Source organism: Oncorhynchus clarkii, chromosome 3, assembly GCF_045791955.1.
Source record: "Oncorhynchus clarkii lewisi isolate Uvic-CL-2024 chromosome 3, UVic_Ocla_1.0, whole genome shotgun sequence".
In the NCBI taxonomy this organism is placed as follows: domain Eukaryota; kingdom Metazoa; phylum Chordata; class Actinopteri; order Salmoniformes; family Salmonidae; genus Oncorhynchus; species Oncorhynchus clarkii.
This window is the reverse complement of record NC_092149.1, coordinates 12141555-12165251: the sequence shown is the minus strand read 5'-3', so window position 1 is coordinate 12165251 and position 23697 is coordinate 12141555. Positions and strand designations below refer to the sequence as shown.

The following is a 23697-nucleotide window of genomic DNA, read 5'->3' as shown; positions in this document are numbered from 1 at the left end:
TGCGTGTGTCAATCAATCTGAAAGTGTGCCCATTGAGCGACACGAGAGAGCGATTATCATTGGCGAGTTGGGCAAGAAGGGGTGGGACGTGAGAGAATGGCCTTCCCGGTTGGACAAGAGAGAGTGGCTCACGCAAGTGTCAAAGAGACTCTTCCAAGTTCCGAAATTGGATGCATTCAATTAATTTGGCAGAAAGGGATTGATACACGATTGCCATTTGTAAGGAAAACATCGCGTTCAGAGGTAAGTGGAGTAGAAAATGTAATGTTACTTTGTGTTCTTGTTACCATTTTGTCGTTAGGTGTTAGTGTTTCCTGGTTCTCGACAGAAACAGTAACTATCTGGATTTTCGGTGGAAGGGATTAAAGTTTTCAATAGTAGGTTGGCAGATAACAGGTTTTATCTTTAATTGAATAGTACATGTTTTTATAACATATGTAGTAAAGTTTCAGTATTATTTAGTTATATATTGTGTTACCACCGATGGTCACAATGTTTCAATCGATTATGATTTTTTTTTCATGGTTCATCAGTGGAGATACGGTGTGACAGTTGTTGACATTTCAGAGTACACACCTTTGTCGACACTGAGATGGCTAACATGCAAATTAGGTGTCAGGGAGCTTAGGTTGAACACTTGTTTAAACATTTTACAGCCTAGCATCGACTAGACAAGGCCAACAGTGCAGCGTTGTGACCATTTTTGGTCATTTTCTTTCGCCGAGACACAGATAAAGATATATAACAGGCTGTTGGCACACACACTGAAGAAGCATGTGACAACGCAAAAATAAATGTAATTTCAGATGAAAGAGAATGAGAGAAACTTGTTTCAAAGCACATCCTTCTCTATTACTCAGGACTATTTAAGCAAATATAGAGAGGATAAAGTGCAGTTTGCAGTGGACGCCTGTATAGGCCAAGTGTGCTACCACTGGCGCCGAACCGTTAGTTAATTTGTGAAGTTGATGGGTCAAGAGTGTGTCTTACGAAGCCACTCCTTTGTTGCCCGGGCAGTGTGTTTGGGATCATTGTCATGCTGAAAGACCCAGCTACGTTTCATCTTCAATGCCCTTCCTGATGGAAGGAGGTTTTCACTCAAAATCTCACGATACATGGCCCCATTCATTCTTTCCTTTACACGGATCAGTCGTCCCGGTCCCTTTGCAGAAAAACAGCCCCAAAGCATGATGTTTCCACCCCCATGCTTCACAGTAGGTATGGTGTTCTTTGGATGCAACTCAGCATTCTTTGTCCTCCAAACACAACGAGTTGAGTTTTTACCAAAAAGTTCTATTTTGGTTTCATCTGACCATATGACATTCTCCCAATCTTCTTCTGGATCATCCAAATGCTCTCTAGCAAACTTCAGACGGGCCTTGACATGTACTGGCTTAAGCAGGGGGACACGTCTGGCGGCGTAGTATGTTACTGATGGTAGGCTTTGTTACTTTGGTCCCAGCTCTCTGCAGGTCATTCACTAGGTCCCCCCGTGGGGTTCTGGGATTTTTGCTCACCGTTCTTGTGATCATTTTGACCCCACGGGGTGAGATCTTGCGTGGAGCCCCAGATCGAGGGAGATTATCAGTGGTCTTGTTTGTCTTCCATTTCCTAATAATTGCTCCCACAGTTGATTTCTTCAAACCAAGCTGCTTACCTATTGCAGATTCATTCTTCCCAGCCTGGTGCAGGTCTACAATTTTGTTTCTGGTGTCCTTTGACAGCTCTTTGGTCTTGGCCATAGTGGAGTTTGGAGTGTGACTGTTTGAGGTTGTGGACAGGTGTTTTTTATACTGATAACAAGTTCAAACAGGTGCCATTAATACAGGTAACGAGTGGAGGACAGAGGAGCCTCTTAAAGAAGAAGTTACAGGTCTGTGAGAGCCAGAAATCTTGCTTGTTTGTAGGTGACCAAATACTTATTTTCCACCATAATTAGCAAATAAATGCATTAAAAATCCTACAATGTGATTTTCTGGAGAAAAAAAATCTCATTTTGTCTGTCATAGTTGAAGTGTACCTCTGATGAAAATTACAGGCCTCTCTCATCTTTTTAAGTGGAGAACTTGCACAATTGGTGGCTGACTAAATACTTTTTTGCCCCACTGTACATGTATTTTAGCTCTGCCCTGAATGACGGGTCACCACTGCCTCTTTAAATGATCCACAGTTAAGACAGTGACGCTCCTTCAGAATGCGTGGGCATGTTTGATTCACCAGGGCACTGTTCGCTCTTTCTGTCTTGGAGTCTATCTCATTGGCTCTATATTTAGCTAGGCTAATATCTATATTTAAGTCATTCCAAGATATGCTCCACAATGCTCTGTTGGCCCGAGGCGACATTCAGCAGGCCTCTCATGGGAAGACTCTGATTAGAAGACCTAAATGACTGTGGGACAGAGAAGAGACATGAGGGACTAAAGTGTGTCATGCTGTGATCTGACAGAAGTGGCATGATTGAAGATGGTGTCAGACACAATGAAAATAATAACCCGTATTGGAAGTAGCCCAGAAAGTCCAATTTAATAGAAGAACATACTTTTAAAAGTAGACAGGACACTTTTCCCCCCCCTAATTTCAATAAACGTGCTAATGCATGTATGCAGTTTATTGTGTCGTTTTAGAACCCTGTCCAGTATTTTCAGTCAGTTGGTTTCTGCCCCAGTAATTTCAGCCAGAGTGGAGGTGCCTCCACCACTGCCTGGCCAGACATAGAATCACAATGACTAGAATGGACTAGTTCTCTAAAATCCACCATCTACCGAATGACAATAGAATTTGCCATTTTGTGCATGTGTAGTAGAACTTTGAGAAAGGCACAATAAAAAAGATTGTGGTAGGCATCAATTAGTCGAACATTAAATAAATACTGGGCCTTCCTGCACCTAATATGGCTCCTGGTGTAGGCCAATCCACTGATTCTTTGGGAATGTCTGTTCTACTAATTCTACAATGGCCCGAGCCATAGTAACCCCTGTCTCTGCCAAAGCATGCGTCAGCCAGTCAGAAGCCAGGGTAGCCACAATGCTAGCAACACACACTATACTACTAATGAAGGACTGAATACACTCACAGACAGGAGTGTGAACTTCATGTACACACACACACACTTCCTGTGCATGTAAAAACAGAGGATGTAAATGAGGAGTTTAAGCAGCAGAATGAGGAGTGGAACAATACTGTAGCATACTGATGCTGTAGGGCCTTCAGTAGCAGAATGAGGACAGTACTGTAGCATACTGATGCTGTAGGGCATTCGGTAGCAGAATGAGGAGTAGAACAATAGTGTAGCATATTGGTGCTGTAGGGCATTCAGTAGCAGAATGAGGACAGTACTGTAGCATGCTGATGCTGTGGGGCCTTCAGTAGCAGAATGAGGACAGTACTGTAGCATGCTGATGCTGTAGGGTCTTCAGTAGCAGAATGAGGACAATACTGCAGCATACTGATGCTGTGGGGCCTTCAGTAGCATACTGATGCTGTAGGGCCTTCAGTAGCAGAATGAGGAGTAAAACAGTACTGTAGCATACTGATGCTGTAGGGCCTTCAGTAGCAGAATGAGGACAATACTGCAGCATACTGATGCTGTGGGGCCTTCAGTAGCATACTGATGCTGTAGGGCCTTCAGTAGCAGAATGAGGAGTAAAACAGTACTGTAGCATACTGATGCTGTAGGGCCTTCAGTAGCAGAATGAGGACAATACTGTAGCATACTGATGCTGTGGGGCCTTCAGTAGCAGAATGAGGAGTAAAACAGTACTGTAGCATACTGATGCTGTAGGGCCTTCAGTAGCAGAATGAGGACAGTACTGTAGCATACTGATGCTGTGGGGCCTTCAGTAGCAGAATGAGGACAATACTGTAGCATACTGATGCTGTGGGGCCTTCAGTAGCAGAATGAGGAGTAAAACAGTACTGTAGCATACTGATGCTGTAGGGCCTTCAGTAGCAGAATGAGGACAATACTGTAGCATACTGATTCTGTGGGGCCTTCAGTAGCAGAATGAGGAGTAAAACAGTACTGTAGCATACTGATGCTGTAGGGCCTTCAGTAGCAGAATGAGGAGTAAAACAGTACTGTAGCATACTGATGCTGTAATGCCTTCAGTAGCAGAATGAGGACAATACTGTAGCATACTGATGCTGTGGGGCCTTCAGTAGCAGAATGAGGAGTAAAACAGTACTGTAGCATACTGATGCTGTAGGGTCTTCAGTAGCAGAATGAGGACAATACTGTAGCATACTGATTCTGTGGGGCCTTCAGTAGCAGAATGAGGACAATACTGTAGCATACTGATGCTGTGGGGCCTTCAGTAGCAGAATGAGGAGTAAAACAGTACTGTAGCATACTGATGCTGTAGGGCCTTCAGTAGCAGAATGAGGACAATACTGCAGCATACTGATGCTGTGGGGCCTTCAGTAGCATACTGATGCTGTAGGGCCTTCAGTAGCAGAATGAGGAGTAAAACAGTACTGTAGCATACTGATGCTGTAGGGCCTTCAGTAGCAGAATGAGGACAATACTGTAGCATACTGATGCTGTGGGGCCTTCAGTAGCAGAATGAGGAGTAAAACAGTACTGTAGCATACTGATGCTGTGGGGCCTTCAGTAGCAGAATGAGGACAATACTGTAGCATACTGATGCTGTGGGGCCTTCAGTAGCAGAATGAGGAGTAAAACAGTACTGTAGCATACTGATGCTGTAGGGCCTTCAGTAGCAGAATGAGGACAATACTGTAGCATACTGATTCTGTGGGGCCTTCAGTAGCAGAATGAGGAGTAAAACAGTACTGTAGCATACTGATGCTGTAGGGCCTTCAGTAGCAGAATGAGGAGTAAAACAGTACTGTAGCATACTGATGCTGTAATGCCTTCAGTAGCAGAATGAGGACAATACTGTAGCATACTGATGCTGTGGGGCCTTCAGTAGCAGAATGAGGAGTAAAACAGTACTGTAGCATACTGATGCTGTAGGGTCTTCAGTAGCAGAATGAGGACAATACTGTAGCATACTGATTCTGTGGGGCCTTCAGTAGCAGAATGAGGACAATACTGTAGCATACTGATGCTGTGGGGCCTTCAGTAGCAGAATGAGGAGTAAAACAGTACTGTAGCATACTGATGCTGTAGAGCCTTCAGTAGCAGAATGAGGACAGTACTGTAGCATACTGATGCTGTAGGGCATTCGGTAGCAGAATGAGGAGTAGAACAATAGTGTAACATATTGGTGCTGTAGGGCATTCAGTAGCAGAATGAGGAGTAGAACAATAGTGTAGCATACTGGTGTTGTAGGGCCTTCAGTAGCAGAATGAGGACAATACTGTAGCATACTGGTGCTGTAGGGCCTTCAGTAGCAGAATGAGGACAATACTGTAGCATACTGATGCTGTGGGGCCTTCAGTAGCAGAATGAGGACAGTACTGTAGCATGCTGATGCTGTGGGGCCTTCAGTAGCAGAATGAGGACATTACTGTAGCATGCTGATGCTGTAGGGCCTTCAGTAGCAGAATGAGGACAGTACTGTAGCATGCTGATGCTGTAGGGTATTCAGTAGCAGAATGAGGACAATACTGCAGCATACTGATGCTGTGGGGCCTTCAGTAGCATACTGATGCTGTAGGGCCTTCAGTAGCAGAATGAGGAGTAAAACAGTACTGTAGCATACTGATGCTGTAGGGCCTTCAGTAGCAGAATGAGGACAGTACTGTAGCATACTGATGCTGTGGGGCCTTCAGTAGCAGAATGAGGACAATACTGTAGCATACTGATGCTGTGGGGCCTTCAGTAGCAGAATGAGGAGTAAAACAGTACTGTAGCATACTGATGCTGTAGGGCCTTCAGTAGCAGAATGAGGACAATACTGTAGCATACTGATTCTGTGGGGCCTTCAGTAGCAGAATGAGGAGTAAAACAGTACTGTAGCATACTGATGCTGTAGGGCCTTCAGTAGCAGAATGAGGAGTAAAACAGTACTGTAGCATACTGATGCTGTAGGGCCTTCAGTAGCAGAATGAGGACAATACTGTAGCATACTGATGCTGTGGGGCCTTCAGTAGCAGAATGAGGAGTAAAACAGTACTGTAGCATACTGATGCTGTAGGGCCTTCAGTAGCAGAATGAGGACAGTACTGTAGCATACTGATGCTGTGGGGCCTTCAGTAGCAGAATGAGGACAATACTGTAGCATACTGATGCTGTGGGGCCTTCAGTAGCAGAATGAGGAGTAAAACAGTACTGTAGCATACTGATGCTGTAGGGCCTTCAGTAGCAGAATGAGGACAATACTGTAGCATACTGATTCTGTGGGGCCTTCAGTAGCAGAATGAGGAGTAAAACAGTACTGTAGCATACTGATGCTGTAGGGCCTTCAGTAGCAGAATGAGGAGTAAAACAGTACTGTAGCATACTGATGCTGTAGGGCCTTCAGTAGCAGAATGAGGACAATACTGTAGCATACTGATTCTGTGGGGCCTTCAGTAGCTGAATGAGGACAATACTGTAGCATACTGATGCTGTGGGGCCTTCAGTAGCGGAATGAGGAGTAAAACAGTACTGTAGCATACTGATGCTGTAGAGCCTTCAGTAGCAGAATGAGGAGTGGATTTATGCAAGTCAACAATTCTTAATCTTAGGTCTTCTGAGATCTCATTTGTTTGAGGCATGGTTCACTTCGGGCAATGCTTCTTGTGAATAGCAAACTCACATTTTGTGAGGTTTTTTTTATAGGGCAAGGCAGCTCTAACCAATATCTCCAATCTCGTCTCAGTGATTGGACTCCAGGTTAGTTGACTCCTGACTCAAATGAGCTTTTGGAGAAGGCATTAGCCTAGGGGTTCACATACTTTTCAAACCTACACTTTGAATGTTTAAATTATGTATTCAATATAGACAAGAAAAATACAATTTGTTATCAGTTTAAGCACACTGTTTGTGTCTTGTTGTGACAGATGAAGATCAGATCAAATGTTATGACCAATTTGTGCAGAAATCCAGGTAATTCCAAAAGGTTCACATACTTTTTCTTGTCACTATGTTTGAATCCTTACAACAGACTTATTGAATTAAAATCTCTTGGAGCTGATTTCCTGGTGTTTTTACAGTCCTTTTTAGTATCTGTACATAGTCTATAGCAACACTATTCAGGCCCTGGGGGCCTCTGCAGTACTGCTGCCTTTCTCCTCTCCCTCTGGCCCTTACTCTATTAATGTAATGTAATCGCCCATGACAGGCACACACTTGGTTTCCCAGGTTTAAATCAGTCGAAAGAAAGAATGAAAACCAGAACTGTGGACCTTGAGGCCAGGATTTCAATATTACTTAGGCCTATCTATAGCCTGTGCTGAACTACTGTGTTTGACTTGCAGGTGCTGGTCAGAGCCACGAGGGGGCAATGTCTGACAGCAGTGGTGCTGCCAACAGCAGTAGCTGGACTGTCCTCACAGCTGAGGTACGCTTTCTTTACACTTTAGTGTGTGTGTGCGAACTGCAGAGTTTACAAAAGTTTGAGTTTTGAACATTTTGTTTTTCAAATGGGATTAATGTGTCACCATATGGGTCAATTAAATAATGTGTGTGTCTCAGGAGACTGTTGCTGAGACACTGAGGCCTGTAGCGGAGGGAACCGAACACCATGAAAATACACCCAGTCATACTGCTGCAGAGAAACCTACAGGTACACCCAGTCATACTGCTGCAGAGAAACCTACAGGTACACCCAGTCATACTGCTGCAGATAAACCTACAGGTACGCCCAGTCATACTGCTGCAGAGAAACCTACAGGTACACCCAGTCATACTGCTGCAGAGAAACCTACAGGTACGCCCAGTCATACTGCTGCAGAGAAACCTACAGGTACACCCAGTCATACTGCTGCAGAGAAACCTACAGGTACACCCAGTCATACTGCTGCAGAGAAACCTACAGGTACACCCAGTCATACTGCTGCAGAGAAACCTACAGGTACACCCAGTCATACTGCTGCAGAGAAACCTACAGGTACACCCAGTCATACTGCTGCAGAGAAACCTACAGGTACGCCCAGTCATACTGCTGCAGAGAAACCTACAGGTACACCCAGTCATACTGCTGCAGAGAAACCTACAGGTACACCCAGTCATACTGCTGCAGAGAAACCTACAGGTACACCCAGTCATACTGCTGCAGAGAAACCTACAGGTACACCCAGTCATACTGCTGCAGAGAAACCTACAGGTACACCCAGTCATACTGCTGCAGAGAAACCTACAGGTACACCCAGTCATACTGCTGCAGAGAAACCTACAGGTACACCCAGTCATACTGCTGCAGAGAAACCTACAGGTACACCCAGTCATACTGCTGCAGAGAAACCTACAGGTACACCCAGTCATACTGCTGCAGAGAAACCTACAGGTACACCCAGTCATAGTGCTGCAGAGAAACGTACAGGTACGCCCAGTCATACTGCTGCAGAGAAACCTACAGGTACACCCAGTCATACTGCTGCAGAGAAACCTACAGGTACACCCAGTCATACTGCTGCAGAGAAACCTACAGGTACACCCAGTCATACTGCTGCAGAGAAACCTACAGGTACACCCAGTCATACTGCTGCAGAGAAACCTACAGGTACGCCCAGTCATACTGCTGCAGAGAAACCTACAGGTACGCCCAGTCATACTGCTGCAGAGAAACCTACAGGTACGCCCAGTCATACTGCTGCAGAGAAACCTACAGGTACACCCAGTCATACTGCTGCAGAGAAACCTACAGGTACACCCAGTCATACTGCTGCAGAGAAACCTACAGGTACACCCAGTCATACTGCTGCAGAGAAACCTACAGGTACACCCAGTCATACTGCTGCAGAGAAACCTACAGGTACACCCAGTCATACTGCTGCAGAGAAACCTACAGGTACACCCAGTCATACTGCTGCAGAGAAACCTACAGGTACGCCCAGTCATACTGCTGCAGAGAAACCTACAGGCAGAGAAACCTACAGGTACACCCAGTCATACTGCTGCAGAGAAACCTACAGGTACACCCAGTCATACTGCTGCAGAGAAACCTACAGGTACACCCAGTCATACTGCTGCAGAGAAACCTACAGGTACACCCAGTCATACTGCTGCAGAGAAACCTACAGGTACACCCAGTCATACTGCTGCAGAGAAACCTACAGGTACGCCCAGTCATACAGTGAGCACCAAAAGTATTGGACGTGTTTTGGCTCTGTACTCCAGCACTTTGGATTTGAAATGAGGTTAAAGTGCAGACTCAAGCTTTGATTTGAGGGTATTTTCATACATATTGGGCAAACTGTGTAGACATAACAGCACTTGTTGTACGTTGTACCCCTAGTATAGGGAACAAATTAAATTCTCTATTAAAGTTGTCAAACGTTTAGTATTACATAAAGCGTGAGACTTGTTGGATCCATTTGCTGTTTGTTTTGGTTGTGTTTCAGTTTATTTTTTGCCCAATAGAAATGAATGGCAAATGAATTAATTGTATAATTTTTTTGGTCACTTTTATTGTAAAATAAGAATATAATATGTTTATAAACACTTCTTCATTAATGTGGGAGCTGCCAAGATTACGGATAGTCCTGAATTAATTGTGAATAATGATGAGTGAGAAAGTTAGATGATCAAATAGCCCCCCCCAAAAAAAATGCTAACGTCCCCTGTTATTGTAATGGTGAGAGATTAGCATGTTGTGGGGGTATGATATAAAATGCTAACCTCTCTTGTTATTGTAATGGTGAGAGATTAGCATGTTGTGGGGGTATGATATAAAATGCTAACCTCTCCTGTTATTGTAATGGTGAGAGATTAGCATGTTGTGGGGGTATGATATAAAATGCTAACCTCTCCTGTTATTGTAATGGTGAGAGATTAGCATGTTGTGGGGGTATGATATAAAATGCTAACCTCTCCTGTTATTGTAATGGTGAGAGATTAGCATGTTGTGGGGGTATGATATAAAATGCTAACCTCTCCTGTTATTGTAATGGTGAGAGATTAGCATGTTGTGGGGGTATGATATAAAATGCTAACCTCTCCTGTTATTGTAATGGTGAGAGATTAGCATGTCGTGGGGGTATAATATGTGTGTCTAACTTTCTGACTCCTCATTATTCAGGACTATCCATAATCATGGTAGCATCCACATTAATGTAGAAGTTTTTTGAAGTGTTTATTGATAATACAAGTGACTACAAAATGACACTACATTATTTACCATTCATTTCCATTGGGCACAACATAATATGAAACACAACCAGAACAAACTGCAAATGCATCCAACAAGTTTGTAGAGTAACATGCTTACTGCAATCATTGTGTGCTAGGAATATGGTACAAAATACTAAACTTTAGACTAATTTAATACACATAACATAAATGAATTTGTCCCAGTACTTTTGGTCCCCTAAAATGTGAGGACTATGTACAAAAAGTTCTGTAATTTCTCAATGGTATGGATGAATATACCCTCATTAAAGTTGAGTCTGTACTTTAACCTCAGTCACTGTATCATTTCAAATCCAAAGTGCCGGAGTACAAAATTCACTGTCCCAATACTTTCGGAGCTTACTGTATTGCCACACATATTGCAACAGTGGGGATTTTAGCATGTAAATCTTGTTGGGGCAAACTCCCCCCAATTATTTTTTGATTCATGCCAATAAAGCCACTAAACAACACTACACAATACAACAATTGCTATATAATGGTGACGAGCAGTTCCCACAAACTGTTAGGTCCTACATAAAGCTGTCCCAACAGCAGAGCTTTCTTTTCAACACCATGGAGTGAATCCTTACCACTGCTACACCTGGCTATCAGCTGGGTCTCGTATGGCAGCGACACAGTTGATTCAGCCTCATTTACTGCCTTTAAAAAAAACAGCTGATATGGCGGACTTGTTTAAACAAATGTGGTTTCTACTGACAATTAAGCTGTACAAACTTGTGCCATAAGGGATCGATGAGCGGATAAGAATCAATCCGTTATTTTGATTAAGACATTAATGAGCGAGCTAAAATGGACGTAGTCAATAACTTTTGTTCAGCACTTTTGAAATATACAGTGACAGAATTCATAACATGGGCTGTTCTTAGTGTTCTCCCTGTACACCAAGTCAGAACCGTAGGATCAATAAAGTGGGCATATAAGCAGACAATGAAAGCTCTTACAATATTCAGTGACTACATTTCTCTAAAACAGGCTATAGGCACAAGTCAGAACAGTAGACTAAATTATGAGAGGGTGTTGGATTTATTATGAATAAATGAATAAACAATATCCCCATTTTAAATAGAATTGTAACTAAGTAAACTTATACTCTGTTTTATAAGTGATTAACAATATGAGTTCATAAGAAGGGATTGTGTGACACGGACAAGGAGTAATAAAAGTTAATGAACACCATTCCAACTAGGAATAAAACGAATGGGTTATGGACTGTGAAAACAGATAAGGCCATTAGCCTATGGTTGACCCTACAGAAACTTAGCTCTGGGGTTTTTAGATAAGGCAGTGAGTGCATTCCTAGTTTTTCTGTTAATTAAAACTCAGTTCAGTGGTGATCGATAATGCTGAGGGGTCAAAAGTTATCTGGGAGTGTGTTAGTAAGTTAGAATGAACTTTTCACCTTACTTTGTCCGAGTCGAGAGGAGGGGATTCTGTTAAAGCAATGAAATGTCGTCATGATCTGTATATAAACTGCTGCACGTGATTAAGTGGGAGCGCGCTCCGAGAATAAATTATATGAACTATTATTGAAAGACTGGTCTGCGTCTATTTTATGCAAACAAATCTTAGGAATTCTCATAAAATAGATTAAGGGCTTTCAATTGATGAAAGCACATTGCATAGTTAATTTACAGTAACAGGGGGAAAGTTACCAAATCTATTAGGGTGAGGCACATGAGCTACTAATAGCTTCCTACACAACATACTTAGCTGGAGTATACATATCTCCCTGGCATATTACGTCTTGTATGCTGCTGCATAAATGATATGTTTGGACTCACATTGTTGTGCTCACTTGAACAGGAAGGTGGTGTAGCGGTCCATCTTGTGGGCAAATTTTGTCAGCAAACTTTCATCAAAGTCTGGCATTCTCTGGATTTATGGTGCTTTCAAGACAACTGGGAACTCTTTTTTTTCCCCCCAGAGTTCCCAGTTGTCTTGAACTCACTCAAGTCTGAGATTTCCCAATTCTGAAATCTGCCGTGTTCAAAACAACGGAACTGGGAAATCTGACTTGAGTGAGTTTATCCTTTTAAGCTTGGAAAAGAGACCATTAAACCCACACCCTCTCCACTGAATAGCAGGCTAGTGATTTCTTTGCAATGCTTGCAGTTAGCCACTGATTCCTTCCAAACCACTCATTGTTGAATTTGCGATTTCCTACTTGTTGTGTAATGTTTGTCCAATGGCCAAATTGCAACAATAGATTTTGTATAGTTTCCCTTCATATGACAATAATTGAAAATGATTTGCCAGTACATTGTCGACCTGACTTATGATGACTGTTTGCTAGATAAGATTTTGAAAGTATCATGTTGACATGATCAGTCCAATTAAAGCTACTGTAGATAGTGTATTCGGAAAGTATTCAGACCTATTGACTTTTTCCACATTTTGTTACATTACAGCCTTAGTTTTTTTTAAATCAATTTAAAAATATCTACACACAATACCCCATCATGACAAAGCAAAAACGTTTTTTATTTTAGCAAATTTGTGTCACATTTACATAAGTATTCAGATCCTTTACTCAGTACTTTGTTGAAGCACCTTTGGCAGCGATTACAACCTTGAGTCTTCTTGGGTATGACGCTACAAGCTTGGCACACCTGTATTTGGGCAGTTTCTCCCATTGTTCTCTGCAGATCCCCTCAAGCTCTGTCAGGTTGGATGTGGAGTGTCACTGCACAACTATTTTCAGGTCTCTGCAGAGATGTTCGATCGGGTTCAAGTCCGGGCTCTGGCTGGGCCACTCAAGGACATTCAGAGACTTGTCCTGAAGCCACTCCTGTGTTGTCCGGGCTGTGTGCTTAGGGTCGTTGTCCTGTTGGAAGATTAACCTTCCCCCCAGTCTGAGGTCCTGAGCACTCTGCAGCAGGTTGTCATCAAGGATCTCGCTGTACTTTGCTCCGTTCATCTTTCCCTCGATCCTGACTAGTTTCCCAGTCCCTGCAGCTGAAAAACATCACCACAGCATGATGCTGCCACCACCATGCTTCACCATAGGGATGGTGCCAGGTTTCCTCCAAATCAAATCAAATTTATTTATATAGCCCTTCGTACATCAGCTGATATCTCAAAGTGCTGTACAGAAACCCAGCCTAAAACCCCAAACAGCAAGCAATGCAGGTGTAGAAGCACGGTGGCTAGGAAAAACTCCCTAGAAAGGCCAAAACCTAGGAAGAAACCTAGAGAGGAACCAGGCTATGTGGGGTGGCCAGTCCTCTTCTGGCTGTGCCGGGTGGAGATTATAACAAAACATGGTCAAGATGTTCAAATGTTCATAAATGACCAGCATGGTCGAATAATAATAAGGCAGAACAGTTGAAACTGGAGCAGCAGCACAGTCAGGTGGACTGGGGACAGCAAGGAGTCATCATGTCAGGTATTCCTGGGGCATGGTCCTAGGGCTCAGGTCCTCCGAGAGAGAGAAAGAAAGAGAGAATTAGAGAGAGCATATGTGGGATGGCCAGTCCTCTTCTGGCTGTGCCGGGTGGAGATTATAACAGAACATGGCCAAGATGTTCAAATGTTCATAAATGACCAGCATGGTCAAATAATATTAAGGCAGAACAGTTAAAACTGGAGCAGCAGCACAGCCAGGTGGACTGGGGACAGCAAGGAGTCATCATGTCAGGTAGTCCTGGGGCATGGTCCTAGGGCTCAGGTCCTCCGAGAGAGAGAAAGAGAGAAGGAGAGAATTAGAGAACGCACACCTAGATTCACACAGGACACCGAATAGGACAGGAGAAGTACTCCAGATATAACAAACTGACCCTAGCCCCCCGACACATAAACTACTACTGCAGCATAAATACTGGAGGCTGAGACAGGAGGGGTCAGGAGACACTGTGGCCCATTCCGAGGACACCCCCGGACAGGGCCAAACAGGAAGGATATAACCCCACCCACTTTGCCAAAGCACAGCCCCCACACCACTAGAGGGATATCTTCAACCACCAACTTACCATCCTGAGACAAGGCTGAGTATAGCCCACAAAGACCTCCGCCACGGCACAACCCAAGGGGGGGGGGCGCCAACCCAGACAGGATGACCACATCAGTGACTCAACCCACTCAGGTGACGCACCCCCTCCAGGGACGGCATGAGAGAGCCCCAGTAAGCCAGTGACTCAGCCCCTGTAATAGGGTTAGAGGCAGAGAATCCCAGTGGAAAGAGGGGAACCGGCCAGGCAGAGACAGCAAGGGCGGTTCGTTGCTCCAGAGCCTTTCCGTTCACCCTCCCACTCCTGGGCCAGACTACACTCAATCATATGACCCACTGAAGAGATGAGTCTTCAGTAGAGACTTAAAGGTTGAGACCGAGTTTGCGTCTCTGACATGGGTAGGCAGACCGTTCCATAAAAATGGAGCTCTATAGGAGAAAGCCCTGCCTCTAGCTGTTTGCTTAGAAATTCTAGGGACAATTAGGAGGCCTGCGTCTTGTGACCGTAGCGTACGTGTAGGTATGTACGGCAGGACCAAATCAGAGAGATAGGTAGGAGCAAGCCCATGTAATGCTTTGTAGGTTAGCAGTAAAACCTTGAAATCAGCCCTTGCTTTGACAGGAAGCCAGTGTAGAGAGGCTAGCACTGGAGTAATATGATCAAATTTTTTGGTTCTAGTCAGGATTCTAGCAGCCGTATTTAGCACTAACTGAAGTTTATTTAGTGCTTTATCCGGGTAGCCGGAAAGTAGAGCATCGCAGTAGTCTAACCTAGAAGTGACAAAAGCATGGATTAATTTTTCTGCATCATTTTTGGACAGAAAGTTTCTGATTTTTGCAATGTTACGTAGATGGAAAAAAGCTGTCCTTGAAATTGTCTTGATATGTTCTTCAAAAGAGAGATCAGGGTCCAGAGTAACGCCGAGGTCCTTCACAGTTTTATTTGAGACGACTGTACAACCATTAAGATTAATTGTCAGATTCAACAGAAGATCTCTTTGTTTCTTGGGACCTAGAACAAGCATCTCTGTTTTGTCTGAGTTTAAAAGTAGAAAGTTTGCAGCCATCCACTTCCTTATGTCTGAAACACATTCTTCTAGCAAGGGCAATTTTGGGGCTTCACCATGTTTCATTGAAATGTACAGCTGTGTGTCATCCGCATAGCAGTGAAAGTTAACATTATGTTTTCGAATAACGTCCCCAAGAGGTAAAAATATATAGTGAAAACAATAGTGGTCCTAAAATGGAACCTTGAGGAACACCGAAATTTACAGTTGATTTGTCAGAGGACAAACTATTCACAGAGACAAACTGATATCTTTCCGACAGATAAGATCTAAACCAGGCCAGAACTTGTCCGTGTAGACCAATTTGGGTTTCCAATCTCTCCAAAAGAATGTGGTGATCGATGGTATCAAAAGCAGCACTAAGGTCTAAGAGCACGAGGACAGATGCAGAGCCTCGGTCCGATGCCATTAAAATGTAATTTACCACCTTCACAAGTGCCGTCTCAGTGCTATGATGGGGTCTAAAACCAGACTGAAGTATTTCGTATACATTGTTTGTCTTCAGGAAGGCAGTGAGTTGTTGCGCAACAGCCTTTTCTAAAATTTTTGAGAGGAATGGAAGATTCGATATAGGCCAATAGTTTTTTATATTTTCTGGGTCAAGGTTTGGCTTTTTCAAGAGAGGCTTTATTACTGCCACTTTTAGTGAGTTTGGTACACATCCGGTGGATAGAGAGCCGTTTATTATGTTCAACATAGGAGGGCCAAGCACAGGAAGCAGCTCTTTCAGTAGTTTAGTTGGAATAGGGTCCAGTATGCAGCTTGAAGGTTTAGAGGCCATGATTATTTTCATCATTGTGTCAAGAGATATAGTACTAAAACACTTGAGCGTCTCTCCAGACGTGACACTTGGTATTCAGGCCAAAGAGTCAGACCAGAGAATCTTGTTTCTCATGGTCTGAGAGTCCTTCAGGTGCCTTTTGGCAACTTTCAAGTTGGCTGTCGTGTGCCTTTAACTGAGCACTTGCTTCGGTCTGGCCACTCTACCATAAAGGCCTGATTGGCGGAGTGCTGCAGAGATGGTTGTCCTTCTGGAAGGTTCTTCCATCTCCACAGAGGAACTATGGAGTGCTGTCAAAGTGACCATAGGGTTCTTGGTCACCTCCCTGACCCAGGCCCTTCTCCCCTGATTGCTCAGTTTGGCCGGGCAGTCAGTTCTAGGATGAGTCTTCCATTTTAGAATTATGGAGTCCACTGTGTTCTTGAGGACCTTCATTGCTGCAGAATCTCCCTGTAGATTTTACGTTGACGTAGTGTCCCCATGAGTGACAGAACACTGACCCATTCACGACCCAACTAGAGAACATTTCCAACCCCTTCGCTCTGTATTTTCCGCTGGCTGCCCCACCACCACAGAAAGCGCTGAGCCTGGCAAAAACACCTGCATTTTGGAGCTGCGTTACTCAGGAAATCTAAAAAGAGACCATGTTTGTATGCAGCTTTATTAACTAATTGTTTGCAAACTGATATGTGAAACATATTAATGCCAAAATAACATACAAAACAGGTGGGCTCTGCCCTGCCATGAATGATGGGTAGCAACTGCAATAGTATAACCTACAGGCACTAATACTGTTATACTACTTAACCTCTAACATGTCTGTCTGTCTATCAGAGAGTAGGCCTGGGGAGGATGCAGTGTCTGCTGAAGAGTCTCACTCTGTGAAGCTACAGCAGGTTAGAGATCCATCTCTATTGACACCCCACCTAGGATCATATCTAGCTAGAGGAAAAACTGACTGGTCTTGGACACTAACAGTTGTTTCACATCCATCCCCAGGAGACCCAGGAAACACAACCAGAGAGAGACAAGGATTACACCCCTGTTGTAGAGAGTCACACCCATGACCTTCCTTTTGACCCTGCCCCTGACTCGACCCCTGCCCTTGACTCCACCTCTGCTAGTGGTGCTCCTCTGAGCTCTCTGTTAGAGGTCCCCGCCCCCACAGGGCTTGACTCAGATACACACAACCAATCCAGAAGCCTCTCTGGGAACCCAGCCCCTCCCATCTCTGACCCTGATTCGTTCTCTGACTCCTACACCCACATTAGCTCCTCCCCCAACCTTGAAGAGCCCCCAGCCTTGCTGCTCAACACTGAGCCACCGGAAGAGGTGGGGCTTGTACAGGAAGCGGAGGGGTATATACAGGATGTGCATCATCATTATGAGGAGGGGCTTGGGCAGGAAGAGGAGGAGTCTGATCTCTCTGAGGTCAGGGCCAAGACAGGTGAGACACAAGGCATCTGTCTGGAGCCCCGTAACAACATTAGCTTCACTGTCACTTCTCCTTAAAATGTAGTTTGTGTGAACTGTCCCTTTAACGCTAATGTTCAGTGGCTATAACTCCTCTCTTTCTCCCTGGGCCAGACTCCCATCTGGAAGCGGAGGTGGTGGGGGAAGAGGAAGAGGTGTCAGGGGTGAGGAGGAGGAGGGGGTCTCTCCTGGCGGCTCTGGAGCGGATCGGGAGGAAGGAGGAGGAAGAGGAGGAGGAGGAGGATGAGTTCCGGATTCCGCAGCAGAGGGAGCAAGAGGAGACTGGTTTCTCTCTCAACAAGTGCATCCTAGGAGCTGTCATACTGCTGGGCCTCGGAACCATCTTCTTCTCAGGTGTGTGTCTCTGCAGTTTCTGTTACCATGGTAACATACAATACTGTTCCCTTTAAGTGACCTGTGTACAACCTACACACACCTGTATGTCACCTGTCTCTTCTCTTTGACGGTAACACGATGTGCTTCACATAATGATGAATGATTAGACTAAAGGGATTTGTCTCCCACATCACAGCTAGTCAGTAGTGTGTTGGTTGAAGTCGTGGTCGCAGATAAAGGTGTATCTGAGACTGTATTATTTCTACAGGTGTCTTCATGGACTTGGATGATGGTAGGGTGTGTGTGTGTGTGTCAGAGGAAAAGAGGAGTGTTATGCAATTGACACTCACATGCTTGGTTGACAGTGCTCTCCATGCTTTCCCAAGATGCACTGCTCTCTCTAGATCTACACTGTATATAATATTACTATTCAATGAATGTTAGACATTGATATTCGCTTAATGATTTTGTTTTTTGCCCCCTGTGTAACTGAAGGGTTACTTAGCCAATTACAAATGACAAGTGCACGTTGATAATGATAACGTGTGTGTGTGTGCATGCTGAGGGGGCTTTGTGCAGGTGAATGTTGCCTGCCCATCCTCATTACACCATTTGAGTGTGTTTTGATGCATCATGTTGTTTCTCAATGCTTTGATGAGGAAGCTCCTGGCATGCACTGATGCACTGTGTTCACTGCATCCTTGTGTGTTGTTGTCATGGTGATAGTGCATCCTAGTGTTTGTTTGTAGAGTGATGTGTATTGTCCCCAATGATATATGTATTGTGTGATATGTCGGTGGTTGTCTCCATTGTCTTAATGATGCATTATACTTGTTATAACTGTGATATAATGCATTGTAACATTCTGTGTCAGTGTTGTGATGCGTTATAACAGCTGTTGTCCTTCCAGAGGGGGACTATGATGCCAGGGAGCTGAGAGAAACAGAGGTGGTGGGAAAACAGGTCAGCCTCTTTCTCTCTATCTTATCCCCTCTAACTTCAACATTCAAATGGTAGTTGTGTGTGTGTGTGTGTGTGTGTGTGTGTGTGTGTGTGTGTGTGTGTGTGTGTAATGTCTGTCTGTGTGTGTTATCAAAGGAATGGCTGAATCCTGAGGTTCCTCTTCCACCACCTGTAGAAGTTGACAGTACAGACCAACTGAATAAACTGGCTAAAGAAGACCCACGGATAGCTGTACTGCAAGCCCAACTCCTGGTAGGCCCCTCGCTGTCTCTCTCTCTCTTCCTCTCCCCCTCTCTCTTTCTTTCTGACCTAATGTACAACTGTGTGTGTGTGCTGCCTATATTCTCAAGGGGTCCTCTTTGGTGTCTTTTTTTTAATCAGGCACAGAAAGAGGAGCTAAAAGTAGCCCAGAAGGAGGCGGAGGATGGAGGGAAGGAGAGAAAGAAGAGGGAGGAGGTGGAGAGGGAGCACGGTAGGCTGAAGAAAGAGATGATGTCACTCCCTGTCCTTCAGAAGGAGAACGAGAGGATGAAGAGAGAGCTGGAGTCTGTTCCTGTCTTACAGAAGGATCTAGAGACACTCAGAGCCACAGTGACTGAACTAAAACACAGCACAGGTACTTAGGAGTAGACCTGGCTTCAAATACTATTTAAAATCATTTACACTACTGTACTTTAGCTGGGCTTGATACCAGGCATGCTAAAGCAATCCCTAAAAGTAATTGGAAGATTTCCAGTAGTATTTGAACCCACAGGTCTGTGTAGGAGAGAGGGAGGGGAGTAGGGAATGTGTAAGAGGGAGGGGAGTAGGGAATGTGTAAGAGGGAGGGGAGTAGGGAATGTGTAGGAGAGAGGGAGGGGAGTAGGGAATGTGTAGGAGAGAGGGAGGGGAGTAGGGAATGTGTAGGAGAGAGGGAGTGGAGTAGGGAATGTGTAGGAGAGAGGGAGAAGACAAGGGGAAAGCGCTAGCTAGTGACGCTAATAGCCACAGTGACTGATCTAACACACACACACACACACACACACACACACACACACACACACACACACGTACATGCAACCAAACACAAAAATATCTAATTCTCTTAATTTCTTTCCTTAGCCAAGGATGCAGCTCCACCTCCAGTCTCTGCCTCTGTCCCACCCCCCTCTGGCCAAGCTGGGGATGACAGCCAGAACACAGCAGGAACGATGGAGAGGGAGGGCAAGAAACCAGGGAAGGGAGAGAAAAAAGAGTTGAAGGAAGAGGAGACGGATTGGAATAAGGGAGGGAAGACAGATTGGAATAAGGGAGGGAAGACTGATTGGAATAAGGGAGGGAAGACTGATTGGAATAAGGGAGGGAAGACTGATTGTAATAAGGGAGGGAAGACAGGTTGTAATAAGGGAGGGAAGACAGGTTGGAATAAGGGAGGGAAGACTGATTGGAATAAGGGAGGGAAGACTGATTGGAATAAGGGAGGGAAGACTGATTGGAATAAGGGAGGGAAGACTGATTGTAATAAGGGAGGGAAGACAGGTTGGAATAAGGGAGGGAAGACTGATTGGAATAAGGGAGGGAAGACTGATTGGAATAAGGGAGGGAAGACTGATTGGAATAAGGGAGGGAAGACTGATTGGAATAAGGGAGGGAAGACTGATTGTAAGGTAGAAAAAGAGTGGAGAAGTGGAAAATATGACCAGGAGAAAGAAGGAAAAGAGGAGAAAGAGTGGAAGAAGAAAGAAGACAAGAAGGGAGAATGGAAGAAAGATAAATCTAGCAGAGGGGATGAGGGCAAACCATGGAAGGACAGAGGAAACAAGATGGAATGGAAGGAGAAGAGTGAGAAAAAAGACTGGAAGGTGGAGAAAGATTGGAAAAAGGAAAAACCTGAAAGATGGAGTGATGGCAAGGAGTGGAAGAAAGGCAAGGATGAGCGGAAGGGAAAAGAGGAGAAAAATCAAAAGAAAGGAGGTTGGGTTGAGTGGAAAGGAGAGAAGAATGGAAAAGAGGACAAAAATCGAAGAAAAGGAGGTTGGAATGACGGCAGGGATGAGTGGAAGGGAGAGAAGAATGGAAAAGAGGACAACATTCTAAGAAAAGGAGGTTATAATAAAGGCAGGGATGAGTGGAAGGGAGAGAAGAATGGAAAAGAGGACAACATTCTAAGAAAAGGAGGTTATAATAAAGGCAGGGATGAGTGGAAGGGAGAGAAGGAGTGGAAGAAAGACAAGGATGACTATAAGGACCTTGGCAAAGGAGGGAAGGAGAGAGGAGAGAAAAAGGAGTGGAAGGGAGAGAAAGATTGGACAAAGAAAGACAGAAAGAAAGACGTCAGTAAAGAGTGGAAGAGTAAGGACAACAGGAGAGAAAATGAGTGGTCGGATAGAAATAGAAAGATGGAAGGATTGAAGGAGGAGAGAAATGGTGGGAACTGGAAAAGGGACAGAGGGAATGACAAGTACGAGAAGGACCACCACTACTCCACTACTAAGGAAGGGCAGAAAGAGAAAGAGAGGAGAAGGAGAGAAAAGGGCCCTCCCCAAACCCACCGCAGACCCCCCCTTGAGCAACCTGACTACTGGAGTTACCAGAGAGAACGACTGCAGCACAAACCCAACCATCAAACCCACTGCAGTTCAGTGGAGGCCTGCGCTCAGGCAGAGGGGCTGCTCCCTGTCACCATGCCGGAGTTTGAGGCCCTGCTCCTGGGTTACCTGGTCAAGGCAGAGAGGGTGGGGGTGGAGGCCTCCAAGAGGGAGGAACTCAGTAAGCTAACCAAGGAGTTCTTCAGTGACGGAGTGTTCGTTCACGACCAGATGAGCTTCAAGGACTTTGTGGAGGATGTGGATGACATCTTAGAGGATATGGTGGAGGATGAGGAGGTAGAGGAGGAGGTGGATGACTTTGAGGAAGAGGCAATGAACAGGTTTTCAGTTCCAGGGGGAGGAGAGAGGGAGAAGTGGAAGAAGGATAGTGGGAGAGGACGGGTGTGATGGAGTGAGAAAGGGAGTCAACGCATGTCAGGAGGAGCAGAAAGATAAAGGTGGAGGAAAATAGATGCATGTGCTGCAAGGTAGAATTTAGGAGGAGCAACACACATATATATATATATATATACTGCTCCAAAAAATAAAGGGAACACTAAAATAACACATCCTAGATCTGAATGAATGAAATATTCTTATTAAATACTTTTTTCTTTACATAGTTGAATGTGCTGACAACAAAATTATACAAAAATGATCAGTGGAAATCAAATGTATCAACCCATGGAGGTCTGGATTTGGAGTCACTCAAAATTAAAGTGGAAAACCACACTACAGGCTGATCCAGCTTTGATGTAATGTCCTTAAAACAAGTCAAAATGAGGCTCAGTAGTGTGTCTGGCCTCCACGTGCCTGTATGACCTCCCTACAACGCCTGGGCATGCTCCTGATGAGATGGCGGATGGTCTCCTGAGGGATCTCCTGCCAGACCTGGACTCAAGCATCTGCCAACTCCTAGACAGTCTGTGGGGCAACGTGGCGTTGGTGGATGGAGCGAGACATGATGTCCCAGATGTGCTCAATTGGATTCAGGTCTGGGGAACGGGCGGGCCAGTCCATAGCATCAATGCCTTCTTCTTGCAGGAACCGCTGACACACTCCAGCCACATGAGGTCTAGCATTGTCTTGCATTAGGAGGAACCCAGAGCCAACCGCACCAGTATATGGTCTCACAATGGGTCTGAGGATCTCATCTCATCTCGGTACCTAATGGCTACCTCTGGCGAGCACATGGAGGGCTGTGCGGCCCCCCAAAGAAATGCCACCCCACACCATGACTGACCCACTGCCAAACCGTTCATGCTGGAGGATGTTGCAGGCAGCAGAACGTTCTCCACGGCGTCTCCAGACTCTGTCACGTCTGTCACATGTGCTCAGTGTGAACCTGCTTTCATCTGTGAAGAGCACAGGGCGCCAGTGGCGAATTTGCCAATCTTGGTGTTCTCTGGCAAATGCCAAACGTCCTGCACGGTGTTGGGCTGTAAGCACAACCCCCACCTGTGGACGTCGGGCCCTCATACCACCCTCATGGAGTCTGTTTCTGACCGTTTGAACAGACGCATGCACATTTGTGCCTGCTGGAGGTCATTTTGCAGGGCTCTGGCAGTGCTCCTCCTGCTGCTGAGTTGTTGCCCTCCTACGGCCTCCTCCACATCTCCTGATGTACTGGCCTGTCTCCTGGTAGCGCCTCCATGCTCTGGACACTACGCTGACAGACACAGCAAACCTTCTTGCCACAGCTCGCATTGATGTGCCATCCTGGATGAGCTGCACTACCTGAGCCACTTGTGTCGGTTGTAGACTCCGTCTCATGCTACCACTAGATTGAAAGCACCGCCAGCATTCAAAAGTGACCAAAACATCAGCAGGGAGCATAGGAACTGAGAAGGGGTCTGTGGTCACCACCTGCAGAACCACTCCTTTATTGGGGGTGTCTTGCTAATTGCCTATAATTTCCACCTGTTGTCTATTCCATTTGCACAACAGCATGTGAAATTTATTGTCAATCAGTGTTGCTTCCTAAGTGGACAGTTTGATTTCACAGAAGTGGGATTGACTTGGAATTACATTGTGTTGTTTAAGTGTTCCCTTTATTTTTTTGAGCAGTGTATATACTACCGTTCAAAAGTTTGGGGTCATTTAGAAATGTCTTTGTTTTTGAAAGAAAAGTACTTTTTTGAGTGTGTCTTTTTAAAATAAGATTGATCAGAAATACAATGTAGACATTGTTAGTGTTGTAAATCACTATTGTAGCTGGAAACTGCTGATTTTTTTATGGAATATCTACATAGGCGTACAGAGGCCCGTTTTCAGCAACCATCACTCCTGTGTTCCAATGGCACGTTGTGTTAGCTAATCCAAGT

General features: G+C 44.9%; 1 protein-coding gene across 1 annotated transcript; it reads left to right on the top strand.

The window, feature by feature from the left end:
* Positions 1–117: 117 nt before the first annotated feature.
* LOC139388199 (pre-B-cell leukemia transcription factor-interacting protein 1-like) lies at positions 118–22849 on the top strand. Its single transcript, XM_071134761.1, has 12 exons — positions 118–243; positions 7366–7448; positions 7583–7673; positions 16869–16930; positions 17034–17481; positions 17622–17861; positions 18112–18135; positions 18754–18806; positions 18942–19058; positions 19188–19422; positions 19908–20036; positions 20352–22849. The coding sequence occupies exons 2-12, from the start codon at positions 7392–7394 to the stop codon at positions 21779–21781; spliced, it is 2886 nt and encodes a 961-aa protein (XP_070990862.1). The 5' UTR covers positions 118–243; positions 7366–7391; the 3' UTR covers positions 21782–22849.
* Positions 22850–23697: the final 848 nt, after the last annotated feature.

Excerpts from the sequence above, each read along its gene's own strand:
- LOC139388199 (XM_071134761.1), top strand. The coding sequence starts at position 7,392 with ATGTCTGACAGCAGTGGTGCTGCCAACAGCAGTAGCTGGACTGTCCTC. Across the intron at positions 18,807-18,941 it reads CAGAGGTGGTGGGAAAACAG|GAATGGCTGAATCCTGAGGT; the intron begins GTCAGCCTCTTT and ends GTGTTATCAAAG. Across the intron at positions 20,037-20,351 it reads ACCAGGGAAGGGAGAGAAAA|GGAATAAGGGAGGGAAGACT; the intron begins AAGAGTTGAAGG and ends GGAAGACTGATT.